The 12,933-nt window shown below is 44.7% G+C and overlaps 2 protein-coding genes across 2 annotated transcripts; both read right to left on the bottom strand.

The window, feature by feature from the left end:
* Nucleotides 1–388: 388 nt before the first annotated feature.
* On the bottom strand, nucleotides 389–6,246 carry LOC119419864 (heterogeneous nuclear ribonucleoprotein A/B). The gene is made up of 9 exons (XM_037687230.1): nucleotides 6,154–6,246; nucleotides 4,824–5,004; nucleotides 3,248–3,416; nucleotides 3,014–3,172; nucleotides 2,802–2,933; nucleotides 2,613–2,730; nucleotides 1,668–1,844; nucleotides 1,119–1,202; nucleotides 389–994 (listed from the first exon to the last, which is right to left on the bottom strand). The coding sequence occupies exons 2-8, from the start codon at nucleotides 4,979–4,981 to the stop codon at nucleotides 1,129–1,131; spliced, it is 987 nt and encodes a 328-aa protein (XP_037543158.1). The 5' UTR covers nucleotides 4,982–5,004; nucleotides 6,154–6,246; the 3' UTR covers nucleotides 389–994; nucleotides 1,119–1,128.
* A 3,249-nt stretch (nucleotides 6,247–9,495) lies between these two features.
* Nucleotides 9,496–11,945, bottom strand: btg4 (B-cell translocation gene 4). The gene is made up of 4 exons (XM_037687229.1): nucleotides 11,750–11,945; nucleotides 11,242–11,379; nucleotides 9,809–10,070; nucleotides 9,496–9,696 (listed from the first exon to the last, which is right to left on the bottom strand). The coding sequence occupies exons 1-4, from the start codon at nucleotides 11,920–11,922 to the stop codon at nucleotides 9,496–9,498; spliced, it is 774 nt and encodes a 257-aa protein (XP_037543157.1). The 5' UTR covers nucleotides 11,923–11,945.
* Nucleotides 11,946–12,933: the final 988 nt, after the last annotated feature.

Genomic DNA, 12,933 nt, shown 5'->3' with positions numbered 1-12,933 from the left:
CTACATTCAGTTTGAAGTTGTGAAATCTCAGCTTCACTTTGAATTCTAGCAGAAAACAGTTGTGTTCAGGTGAATCTCTGAAAATAGAAACGAGTCAGTTTAGTCAAAAGATGGTTTTGCTTTAAGAACATCCTGGTTTAAAAAGCCAGAAACTGTCCAAATTAAAGATTACTGAAGACAAACAGTTTAAATAAAACTTTTCCAAGTTAAAAAGAGCGGGCACATCCTACACCTCTCGTTTAACTTGAAGTTAAAACAGACGTTTTGTAAAAACTGAAGCTCATTTGAATCTGAAAGGTCAAAACTACAAGGAAAAATAAGCATTTAATTAAAAAACTGACATTTTTAACAAATGTGAATGTTTATTACTAATAAATGCCAGAGACGCTGGCCAAGAAGACTACAATGGAGAAATGAAATCAGTTTAAAAAACAAAAATCAAAAACAGACATTTTAAAACCAGCAGTACTTAAATACTCGAACAGAAACACCCAGTTAATGGTACATCCTACAGCTTCGGACCTCACCGGTAATTTCAAAATGTTTGCATTGATTCTGGCACAAAGCTCGCAGGGCTCGAACGTCAAAGAAAAATAAAACTCCTAATTCTGTTCAATCAACGGTTTGGATCTTCCACCCCTGAACCAGTAAGCTTCAAAACAAATGACTGAAAACTGCTTTTGTCCAAGAAAACTAAATTCCTTTACAGCGCCACGATTTCCAACCTGTAAAGCCAGCCGACATGTAAAATACAACCTTACAATACATTAGAATCAAAACAGGTACCAAAAAGTACAGTAAAAATTACACTTCCTGTGGAAATGTGGAGGGGGAGAGAAAACTGAAAGGTCAAAGAAATTTAAAAAAAAGAAAAACAAACGTGGAAAAGTTACATATCAGATGTTTTCTGTACAAATGGTCTTCTGTCATAAAAGAGGTCTGGTGAGGCCCAGTTCGAACGTTCAGCTGGCGGTCTCACCGGATCACTGGAGTCCTGAAAGGGGGACAAAAGACGGGTCAAGACCAGAGCAGAAGGTCCCCAAAAATAAAAACTAAACCTGAAGCAGAGAATAAGAAAAGCAGGAGCATTTATAAAGCAAAGTCCAAGCCCGTCTTACCCGGGGATCATCAGTAAGGCTTGTAGCTGGTCTGGTGTGCCCCCCGCCTCGGGGTTTTCCCGTAGCTGGCAGCCCCCTGGCCCGCTGAGACAAAACAGACGCTTTATTACAAAACCTTCTAAAGCACAGCGTCTCAAAATGCATTTTCAAACCCGACTTGTGAATTAGGCCAAAACAAAAAGGTGTTGCGCAACATTGAACGTGATCAATAAAACGACTCGAGGGCGAGCGATCGAGATGAAGACGATTTGAAACGCATCACAGAATTCACAGCAGCGGCTGAATCAAAGCGTCCGCCCAACATATTGATGCTCGTGGGGGTCACGGGTGCAGATCAAGTTCAAACACTTTCAGTCTGACCGTCTCCTTCTGGACCAGGGACCGAACCACAATCTGTTCTGGTTCCTTCCAAATGTCGGTTTCATCAGATTCTTCTCATTCAGACCAGACTTTTTACGTTAAGTCTCAACTTCAGATAGAAGCAAATCGTTGCAGCTCGTTTAGAAACGATGATCAACACAACTAATTATTTTAAACATCCAGACTTACTGTAGTCGTATCCAGAGCCGTATCCGTAGTAACCAGAGGAGTAGTCGTAGTTGCCGTAGCCGCCGTAGCCACCGTAGCCGTAGCCCTGGCCGCCGTAGCCTTGGCCGCCATAGCCCTGGCCACCGTAGCCCTGGTTCCAGTAGTTTCCGTAGCCCTGGTTCCAGCCCTGACTCTGAGCTGAGACACAGAACAGGACGGTGTTAAAGTGGACGACCTGAAGACACGTCGGCCGTTCACTCCAACAAACGTTTACGAGACCTCTTTAAATCCAAGCACCGGTACATTTCACCTGTTTGACACTCCCAAAGCCAAGTTCAGCCAAACTACCGGAACTACCGGACAATAAGCTGCTGCTTTTTTCAGGCCTTGAACGCTGCAGCTAATTTATTTATGGATTGTTTTCTTATTGTGACGAGCTTCAAGCAGCCAAAACGTTGAGGCTCGTCACACCCGAACGCTCACGTAGCTGCTCAATACACGTCTCTCTTGGGGGGTGGGCTCAACGGGACTACCGGTATAAATAAAGGTCAAATAAAAGATGACTAATGAAATTTAAGAACAGGTCACAGTGGACACAAGACCTGTTCTCCCTCCCCCATGTGTCCCCAGAGGAGGAAACGTCCCCGTTTCGAACGGCAGCTGCGACTTCCTGGTAGGAGACTTTTTTTTTAACCAGCCGTGTTACCGGCATTGTTCAGAAAAATTTATTTACTGTACGTACTTGTTTGTTACTGGTACAAAGTTAATCAAGTTTTTAAATAAAATCTTTCTGTGTAAATATAACATGTTCCAACGTGGACACCTGCAGCTTATACATGTACAAAATTATATATTCTTATGTAGTGGGCGTGGCTTATATTCAGGTGCGCTCTACAGTCAGGAAATTAAGGTAACTGCACACAAAGTTAAACACAGCAGCTCAACTTTCATAAAACCAACGCTAACCTCCACGGCCGCCTCGTCCTCCCCGGGCTCCTCCTCCGTATGCTCCTCCACGTCCTCCTCCTCCGTGCTGCTGCTGCAGCTGGTACACGTCCTTCGGCTGGGCGATCTTCAGCTCACACTGTGGAGACAACACTTTAGGCCCTGGCAGAAAAGCCTTTAGCTGAAGATCAGAAAGACGTTTAAACTCACCCTGCCTCCCTGGATGGTGTGATATTTCTTCTCCAAACACTTTTTCACGCTGGCTTCATCTTTATACGTGATGAAGATGAAACCCCTCCGTTTCTTTGACTTGGGATCGATGGGAAGCTCAATTGTTTCAATCTGGAAGAAGTTGAAGTTGATTAAAAAACACTTTCCCAACTGTTTTGTGTGGATGTTCTTCCAGTGGATTTGTAACGAACCTCCCCAAAGGCGACAAAATATTCCCTAATCGTTTCCTCTGTGGCTTCAGGATTCAAACCACCGACAAAGATCTTCAAGAGGGGCTCCTTCTTCATGGCCATCGCCTTCTTCGGGTCAATCTGACGTCCGTCCAGTCTGTGCTCCTTCTGCTCCAGCACCTGCAGACACACAAACATGGTTTAAGATCCCCGGAGCTATTCACCCGTACGATGCAACGGTCCGACGCAGCTCACCTTGTCCACGCTGGACGAGTCTTTGAAGAGCACAAAGCCGAAGCCCCGTGACCGCCCCGTGTTGGAGTCCATTTTGATGGTGCAGTCCGCCACCTCACCAAACTTACTGAAGTAATCCTTCAGGTCCTTTTTACTTGTTTCCCAGCTGAGGCCCCCGACAAACATTTTACTGCAAACAGAGGACACCGGAGACGTTCAAGTTCCTGTTGAGCCATAAAGACTTGGAGCCGCAGCAAACCAGCCAAAGGAGCTACATTCAGTTCAGCCACGTCAATCGGCGCTGGAAAAGATTGTTTTGGGTTCATGATACAATTTCTTACTGAGCTAAGCTGCGAGGTTTTTCTTTCAGTGTGTGACATACACATATACATTTTAGTTTTTGATACTGGAAAAGAACTTGCACGTGAACGTTCACCCGACACCGAACGTGCAAAAAGGCATTTGTGGGGGAAACGAGTCTAAAAAGGTATTTTCTATTTAACGAAGTTGTTTTGCAACAAGACGTAGTTGGGAGTTTTATCATTTTTATTAAACCGTCGAGACTTTATCAAAGCAGTGAGAATAAATTCATTCTGAACAAAAAACATAAAATTAAGAGTAATTCAAAGTAAAAATTTGAGTATTTTCCCCAAAAGCGTTGTCGTCGTGACGAGAGCTCAGCTTCGACGCGCACTCTTTTGTTTGTCGTTTTGCGCCTGCGCTGCACTCCCGCGCTACGGGGATGAACGCGATGCACTTTTGGAGTTGCGACCGTCGGCGAGTGGGGACTCCGCGACGGACATTTTGCCCCGTGTCCTTGGTTTACTTATGCGCCGTAAGAGGAAAACACAGAGACAGAAGCGAGCCGGTGTTTTGTGCAGGATCCGCCAGAGACACAGGACCCCCCCCCCCCCCCCAGGTCCTGCTTTCAGGTGTTCAGTCTGAGTGGACTCGATGTCCTGCGTGCACACATTTATTGTGAGCAGGACACGAGGAGCTGTTGTGTCTTTATGGAAGCATGGCTGAAGTCGTGCACCCCCAACTGTGCTGTGGCTCCGGACGACTTCTCCGTCTCTGCCGGCTCGACAGGACTGAGTCACATCTGTGACGCCTGATGTTTGTTGCTGCTGCACCACGTGGCTGTGTCATGCGTGTCGCTGCCATCGTGGTTCAGTTCATCTCAATGTTGCTCACTGGCCTGTCGCGCAACCTGCGTGGAACATGTATCGTGCATTTAAGCAGAGTTGCTGCCTGAGGTACTCGTTTGTACGGATTCATCCTACTTGCACCGCTGTATTCTACCACGTTGTTTACTACATTTCTTTTGGACCTTGTAGATGTTGTATTTCTTTTTCACTTCTTGGTGCTTTGTTTTGTACTTTTGTTTAATGCTTTCGAATTTCTTGTTTTTTTTTTGGCGAGTCGTGAGGCGTCTTCTCGTCTTGAGCATTTCATCACATTGTTGACCTTGTGTTGACCTGCATATGACAAATAAACAAACTAAGCTGCTGCCCAGTTAGACAAAGTCTTAAAAGATAATTTGAGAATAATATAATCATGCCACAAATAAAAAAAAAAAACTTTCATTTTGATTTACCCAGCATCCTCCTCTCTTTTGCTGGATTCAATCTTGCCTCCGTCTGCGTCTTGGCTGTCATCGCCTCCCATCAGCTCCTGCTGGGCTCCGTTCTGGTCCTCCTCTCCCTCGCCGTTTTGTTCCGACGTCTCCATGAACTGATTCTCAGCATCTGCCATTCTGACTGTGGACCGATGAGAGCCTGAGGAGCCAAACACAAATAAAACGTTCAAATAAAACAGAAAACAAGTAGAAACCTTGGCCCAGTTTGAATAGCTCGCATTAAAGAGCAGCATGGAACAAAGAAACCAAAGTTTAAATTCACTCTAATCAGCCGAATGTCGAGAAACAGCGTACATTTCTCATTGTTTGAAGTTACAAAAACTAATATTGTAAGTAATACAACAGAGATGAACATTGTAACAGGTTGAAATTGTTGCGTAAACTCAATAGATTTAAAACTTTTAATAAATGTTTTCAGCTTTTAAAAAGTCTTAACCAGGAATTGTTTTATATAAAAGGAGTGTCTCGTGGAAATTTCAATGAAAAATACATTTTAAGAACACAACTTTTGCTCAAATAATACTTTAAACAAATCTTAATTTGATATATGCATTTAAAACCCGTGCATCTTTAACATTTGACATGTGGATATTTAGTACACATGAAAATCCCTCCAAAACCACCATGAGTACATGTGCCTGATTTAAAATGGTGTTTTCATTTTAAAACAGAGCTGGGTACCTGGCAGACATCATGAAGTCCTCGTGTTGGATCACTGACTTCAAGAAACTAGAACTGAGGCGTTTTAAGCGATTTAAAGTTATTTACATGTCACTCGATAATAACGGTTTAATAACAGCAGTCTCCACACACCTTCTAAAGTTAGCAGCGACACAACACAGCTGTATGTTGGTCCCAGCTCGTAAAGCAGATGTTAGCAGGCACACAAAGGTGAGAACCGGCTGGTGTCCAGCATGTGAAGCGTTTTAAGCGGACCGCGCTTCGCTCAATTACCGCCCGGAACATCAGCAGGCCGCGATGCCCGCTGAAACAAACCCGTTAAAGCCAAGAGCAAGGCTGCAAGCCCCGTAACACGAGCTAAACAACGCTTAGATTATAAACCAATATAATTTACAACTGAGCTGCTCATTCGGCGCTTTTGACCATGTTCACCTTAGCTCTCATGCGGCTAACGGACAGCTGCTAACAGCTAGCTAGCTAAGATAAAAGCAGCGCGCGGATAAAAACAGTCGGCTGAAAACAAACACAAAGAAAATGGCGAGCGCCAAAAGACTAAACTTTCCCCCTATATTTTGAGACAATACATGCGAGAGAATAAAGTTCTTACTTTAAATGAATAAACAGGGACACAGAGCCGCTGCTCAAAATGGATTCTCTCCAAATTCACCGCTAACTCGTGGCAACATTTATACGACCGGATGTGACTGAGCTATGGACGGGAGGCCAAAGACGAGGTCTGTGATTGGACAAGATCGCCCCGCGCTAAATTCAAGAAGAGATATGATTGGCTGAGCGCGCAAACGCAGTAACAAAAAGAAGTCCGCGGACGGATGTCTTCCGGTCCTCTCTGGGTTTTTCACACCGGTGTTTTACATAAAATGGTAAGAATTTAAACAAAGCGCCACTTCTGAACCTTTCATGAAGACATTTAGATGAAAAATCTAAAGTACCTTTTTTATATATATAAATTCGTCTAATGAAAATAGATAAATAAATAAATAAATAAATAAATAAATAAATAAATAAATAAATAAATAAAAGGAAATTAATTCGTAGGTTTCCAGGTTTTCTGAAGGTATTTTTTGGGCATTGTCACCTTTTGATCCTTTTTGATATCCAACTTGAATAAGGCAGAAATTAGAAGCACTTGACAATGTGGAATATATATATATATATATATATATAATTTTTTTTTTCATATATAATATTCATTCATTCAACATTTATTTATACAGGTTAGACCCATTGAGCCTTGACGACTCATTTACAAGAGAGACCTGATTTCAACAAAGGATGATGACAACAATGGACAGTTATAAAAAGGCATACAAATTTTTTTATACAAATAAGATAGCAAAAAAGTAACAAAAACAGATAGATTGTAAGGCGATAGGCGAATGTAGAAAACTAAAAACAAAGTCTGCATTGATTTTTCCCAGGAACTGAAAAGATGTTTAAAGTCACATAGAGAGGTCACGGCCTTCAGATCTTTTTGCAAGAAGGTCCTTTTGTCTAGTTCAGTCCTCACTGAGGGAACACTGCAGGTAATAATGTCCTGAGAGCGCACGCTGTAGCTGCACTCACACAGAGACATGTAGGAGGAGATGTATGAAGGCAGCAGACCAAGAAGTGATTTAAAGATGAAAATGTACCAGTGGGAGAGTCTGTGTGAAGTTAATGGTGACCAGTTAACCAGTGAATACTGGGTGCAGTGGTGGGTACGGTAGTTACAGCCAGTTATGAATCTTAGTGCACCATGATAGACAGCGTCCAACATCTGCAGCATGCAACATCTGCAGGGTTCTTGTAGGAGCGTTCATGTAAATAATGTCACCGTAATCAATATCATCATAATCTATATTTTTTCATTTGTTAAGGAACTGAGATGTATGAATCATTGACAAATAATTTTCCGATGTATTATATTGTTCTGTTAGGACAAGCAAGCACCAAACAAACCTTTTTGCTCTAAATCTAAAAAAGTTAAATCTGGTCCTCTGGACGGGTTCAAAAACAAAAACTTGTAGAAACGTTTCGTCTTTCATCCGAAAGACTTCTTCAGTCTGAGGTGCTGTATTCAGCTCAGTCTTATAAATAGCACCTTCTCAGAGTGGATCAACCAGTTTGTTGTTGATATCCAGAACTAGTTGTTTACATCCCAACATTTTTCAGTCAGGACATCTGGACAGTTTATTTTTTTTTGTGTGTGCTGAAATGTTTCACCTTCAATCCAGAAGGCTTCATCAGTCAAGGAAACACAAAACAAAACTGATTCTTCCCCCAACAGCTTACTCCAAAGTGGAACAATCCAGTTCTGCTTGTGATAAGATGGTCTCTTTGGTACGTCCCTCCTCCATTGCCAGCCCTCTTCCTTGTTGACAGTCTTGTCAAACTGGTTGAAAACAACAAAGTCCATGCTCAATAATCCAGGTATGCAAGCCAACATTTTTCAGTCAGGTCATCTGGACAGTTTCTGTTGACAGTAGCTGCTCACATGCTCAAGAAGGACCATCAGCCTAACAATGGATCATTAGCACCTGATGGCTGTTTACTGTTCACAGAGGGCTGAGTGATACTAGCAATCACAGCATTGTAAGAGGGGGACAGTTGAACCTGGAGGCTCCACCCCTGTTTAATGATGGACGATTTCTTTTCACAAAGATGGCCTCCTTTACTCCTCTCTCAAACCATCGTTCCTCTCTGTCCAGGATGTGAACATCTTCATCCCTGAAAGAGTGACCGCTGGCCTGGAGATGAGTGTAGACCGCAGAGTCCTGGCCTGATGATGTTGATCTTCTGTGCTGGTCCATCCTTTTGGCCAGTGGCTGTTTAGTTTCCCCGATGTAAGACTGATCACCCTCCTGACACTGAACAACATACACAACATTACTCTGTTTGTGCCGGGGGACTGGATCTTTGGGATGAACCAGTCTTTAATGTATTTTGGGGTTTAAAAGCCACTGGGACGTTGTGTTTAGAAAATAAACGTCTCAGTTTCTCTGATACTCCCTCAACATCTGGAATGACCACTGGTCTGGGTCTGGGTTCCTCCTTTTCACCTGATGGCTGACTGGAGTCCTGTTTGGGTTTCTTCTCTGGTTTCAGGAAGGTCCAGTTAGGATATCCACATTGCAAGTCTTTGCCTCAGGTGGAGGAGTTCAAGTATCTGGGCAGCTGGAGTGGGAGATGAATCCGTCGGATCGTGGCCTCGTCCTCAGTAGTGAGGGCATTGCTTCGGTCAGTTGTGGTGAAGAGCAGAGTCAAAAGTCAAAGCTCTGGACATACTGGACCACCTACATTCCAACTCCCAACCGTGGTCATGAGGTTTGGATCGTGAATGAGGAGACAAGCGGCAGAGTTACGCTTGCTTTAGTGTCACTGGGCTCCGTCAGAGGGTGAGGAGGTCGTCGTTCTGGGGGACATCAGAAGAGCCACTGCTTCATATTTAAAGAGTTGAGGTGGTTCAGGCATCCGATTAGGATGTTGGGCACCTCCCACTGATGAAGAGGCCCTAGGGCAGAAACAGAACTTGTGGGAGGGATTGTAAATGTCCTGGTCCTCAAAGACATCATGGATACACTGCCAGCATCATCTCACGTTCCATGCTCTCAACGCCACCGTGGACTGACAGACAGCGAGAAGACCGGCGCTGTCTGAAGACACCTGAAGACTCAGACCAGCCACACCCTGGTTGGAGCAGGGTTTCACCCAGCATCAACGAGATTTATTCAAGTTTAACAAAAATATATACAAAACAACCCGAGTCGCCATGAGAGCTGACACATTTATTTCTTTTCATTGACAGTTCAATCTGACTTTATTCACACTTGCTTTAATCTCAGTTAAAAACACGTCATTAAAAGTTAAGTTTTGACTAAAAACATGCTCAAACAGCAATATTTTAAACTATTCATCCTATAAACTGCTCTGAACACAAGGCTCAGCCAATTCAGGTTCGGGTTTTGCTGACCCAGTGGTACTTGTCCACACGAGGCCCTGAGAAGGTGAACGTGGCCCGGTAGGATTTAACTCCCTTCTGGTTGGAGATCTGGGATGGTGGACCACCAGAAGACTGGAAAGGATCCCCAGGAAAGACCTTCCTCTTGTCTCTCAGCCAGGTCTGAGGGGCGCCCGAAGAGAACTCTGTGAACTGAGAAATCGGTTAAAGGTCAAGTTTGACGCCAAACAAAATACATTTCTACAACTCTTCAGTAAAGTTTTGAAAAACTGCCGACCCATTTACGATTAAGAACCAAACGCACTCGATAAACGCTGTTGGGGTTGCTGACAGTCGGGATGGTTTTGGGCTCCAGGTTGGTGGGGGGGATCGGAGCGGGGGAGGCGGCGGGAAAACTGCGGTTGGTGCTCCCCTCTACAGGCTCGTCGTCCTCGTCCGAAGAGCTTCCTGATTGGATGTCGAGGCTCGCCCGCTCCACGGCGTCATGGATGCGGCGGGAAAACTCTCCGTCTCGGCGGCAGCTGTCCAAAACAGAGACGCAGAACGGCGTGCTCTGCTCACCGTACCTCCAAAGAAGAAACTTAAATGGTTACATGCCCAACCAGTCGAGGCTGCTCATGGCACGACCGTTTAACTCGATACATCTGCGACCAAATGTCCACCGTTAACGTTCGTCGTCAGTTTGACATCACGTGGGTGGATCTTTGGTTCATCAACCAGCTGACCAAATGCAAAGATTTAAACCTGCAAACGTGCTCGTCAACAGAGCCCTGAAGTTTTTCTCCAGGTTCGTTGCTTCTTACAGAAAATCATCTACATTTAGTTTCGTTGGCTGAAACTTAATTGGGACGGCCTGAAGGCAGCCACCTCTCATTACCCCAAGGGTCTTACTCTTTTGTGAATACGGCCCGAACCACAATGTCTACCCCGACAAATGTTATCAAAACAACCGGCTCGGCACCGTGATGTGTGCCGTTACTTTTATTGGCGTTTCCAGTTACCATGGCGACGGAGCTTGCAAACAAAGATGTTTTCTCATTTAAAAGCACGAACTCTGACCAGCCACAGTGAGGTCACATGACTTGGCTGGAGAGGTCTCTGAACAAAACTGATGACCTTTTGGAGCCATTTTGGTTCAAGATGGCTGCCACAGCTTCCTCCGAAAACTCAAAATTGACTTTAACTCAGTCATTCTTTGAGAAATTGAGGTGAAATTTGGTGTGGTCGTAGCTGAGAGTTGTTTTACATTCCTGATGCAAATCAAAAATCCAATATGGCCACCTTAGCTAAACAGGGAATAAATATAACTATTTTAGAAGATGCTGAGCTGAAATTTGGTGTATTGGTAGCTGAGAGCAATGGCCAATAAATACTGAATTCAAATAAAAAAACTTTTAAGATGGCCACCTTAGCTACATTTAGCTTTAACTCAGTTAATTTTACACAAAGAGCTGAAGTTTGGTGAGGATATAGCCGAGAGCGTTCCCCATCACATACTGACTCCATATGAAAATCCAAGATGGCCACTATAACTTTAAAAAAAAAAAAAACTAATTCATTGATTTTTTTTTTCCGCCATTTTGAGCTGAAATCGGTGAGGTGGTCGCCGAGAGCGAACCCCAACACAAAATTAAAAATGGCCGCCTCGTGGCAGTCCCCATCAAAGTTCCTCCAGGAACTTTTCAGTCAGACTTGTAGATGTGTCCTGCAGCCCGGGGTCTGATGAAGGAAACCCACCTGCAGGACACCTCTCCAGGATCCACCCACACCGTGAACTCCCGAGGTAGGCCCAGATCCTCGTACTGGACCCCGCTCCGCTCGCAGGCCTGCTGCAGCAACGGGTCCTGCTGCTGGATCCAGTTCACACGGAGACACCTGAAACAGACCGGATTCAGCGTCGTCAGGGACTCACCAGGACCCCCACGAGGAGGCGCGGTCTACAGCACCCGTTTGTCTGGAAGCAAAAAGGTTTTAGCAGATCCTTTACTTCTTTATCATTTAAATTTTAATTTTCTGAAGGATTTAACCACCATAACATTTCTTAAAGTTTCATCAGTTCTTCTCGTTTCGTCCTCCGGTCGTCATTTAAAGCACCGGGTCGTCGATAAAACCCTCAGGTGAGACACTGGTTTTATAGACGAGTCTATTTTACAACCAACAACCTGCTAAGAACATTCAGACCGGAGCTGCAGGCCTTCATCATACTGGGTCCAAACCTTCAGTTCTGGTCCTCGACCCCACTGACCTGTAGGCCTGACCCTTCCACGGTGCGTTCGGGTGCCAGTGGTTCTTGTAGTTCTCGAACAGAACCGAGGTGAGGGCTGCAGCGAAACCCTCGCGCCTGTCTGAGTCCAAACAGCCGTACCTCTTGACCAGCCGGGCCAGGAAGAACACGGCTGCAGCGATTTCTTCTTTCATGTCTGCACGAGGTCTTCACCTTTAACCTGGAGCACAAACTGATCCCGCTCTGCTAAAAAACACAACTCTTTTTTTTTTAGATGATAAAAGTCACGTAGGATGACCCTACTCTTAAAGACATGGGAAATAAAAGGAAGAGGACAAACTGAAGCAAACACATCTGCTACGTGGAGTGCTTCGGACCGGGTTCTGCTGATTAAAGCTGTTCGTGCAGCTTGGTCCTTCACAGCTGAACCTGCTTCAGGTGATCACCTCAGGAGGAGCCGAACCCTCAGAAGGTCCGGTCTCTCTCTGACAGCTCCTCAAGGAAAACGTCTCAGCCTCAAATGTCACATTTTTAACGTTTGTTTTAAATCCTTTAAGGCCGTTAGTTATAACTTCACAATTCTATATTTAAAAAAAAAAAGAAAAAAATACTGATTTATGAACATTTAAAAAAAGTCCCCTTTTGTAAACAAATAAATTATTTTGACAACTGAAAACTAAAATCCAATTCTGAGTTTTGGTAAAGCCATCCAGCCCACCGGACCCTCCAGAACCAGAATCCACAAATGATGCCTTGTTTTCGGTCACACTTGAACTTGTTGGTCGTGACCGAGCATAAAGATTTAAATTATTATTTTTGACTCTGCCTGTGCACGTCAGGGTTTGTTGACTTCATCTGTCCTGAACCGGATGCTCACCGCGCCGCTGCAGTCCGGGCCGGCCTCCGCCACGTGTCGGGTGGAGCCCACAGGAGCCAGCCGCTGTCCGCCCCGCGGCGGACGGTTCTTCAGCCTGCATTCATCAACCGTTTGGTGCCACGTTCACTCAGGAACAACGCAGGTGTTTGAAAACGTTATCGATGGTGGGACGAAACAAGACGGGACTCTGCAGGACCGTCCAGCTGCGATGGACACAGCTCTTAAGGTCCAGGCCCTGGTCTGTGGTTTTCACATCGTGAGATGATGGGCTCATCCATCCATCTACATCGTGAGATGATGGGCTCATCCATCCATCTACATCGTGAGA

Source organism: Nematolebias whitei, chromosome 14 (assembly GCF_014905685.2).
Source record: "Nematolebias whitei isolate Nwh7 chromosome 14, NemWhi1, whole genome shotgun sequence".
Taxonomy (NCBI): Eukaryota; Metazoa; Chordata; class Actinopteri; order Cyprinodontiformes; family Rivulidae; genus Nematolebias; species Nematolebias whitei.
This window is presented reverse-complemented; position numbering and strand designations above follow the sequence as displayed.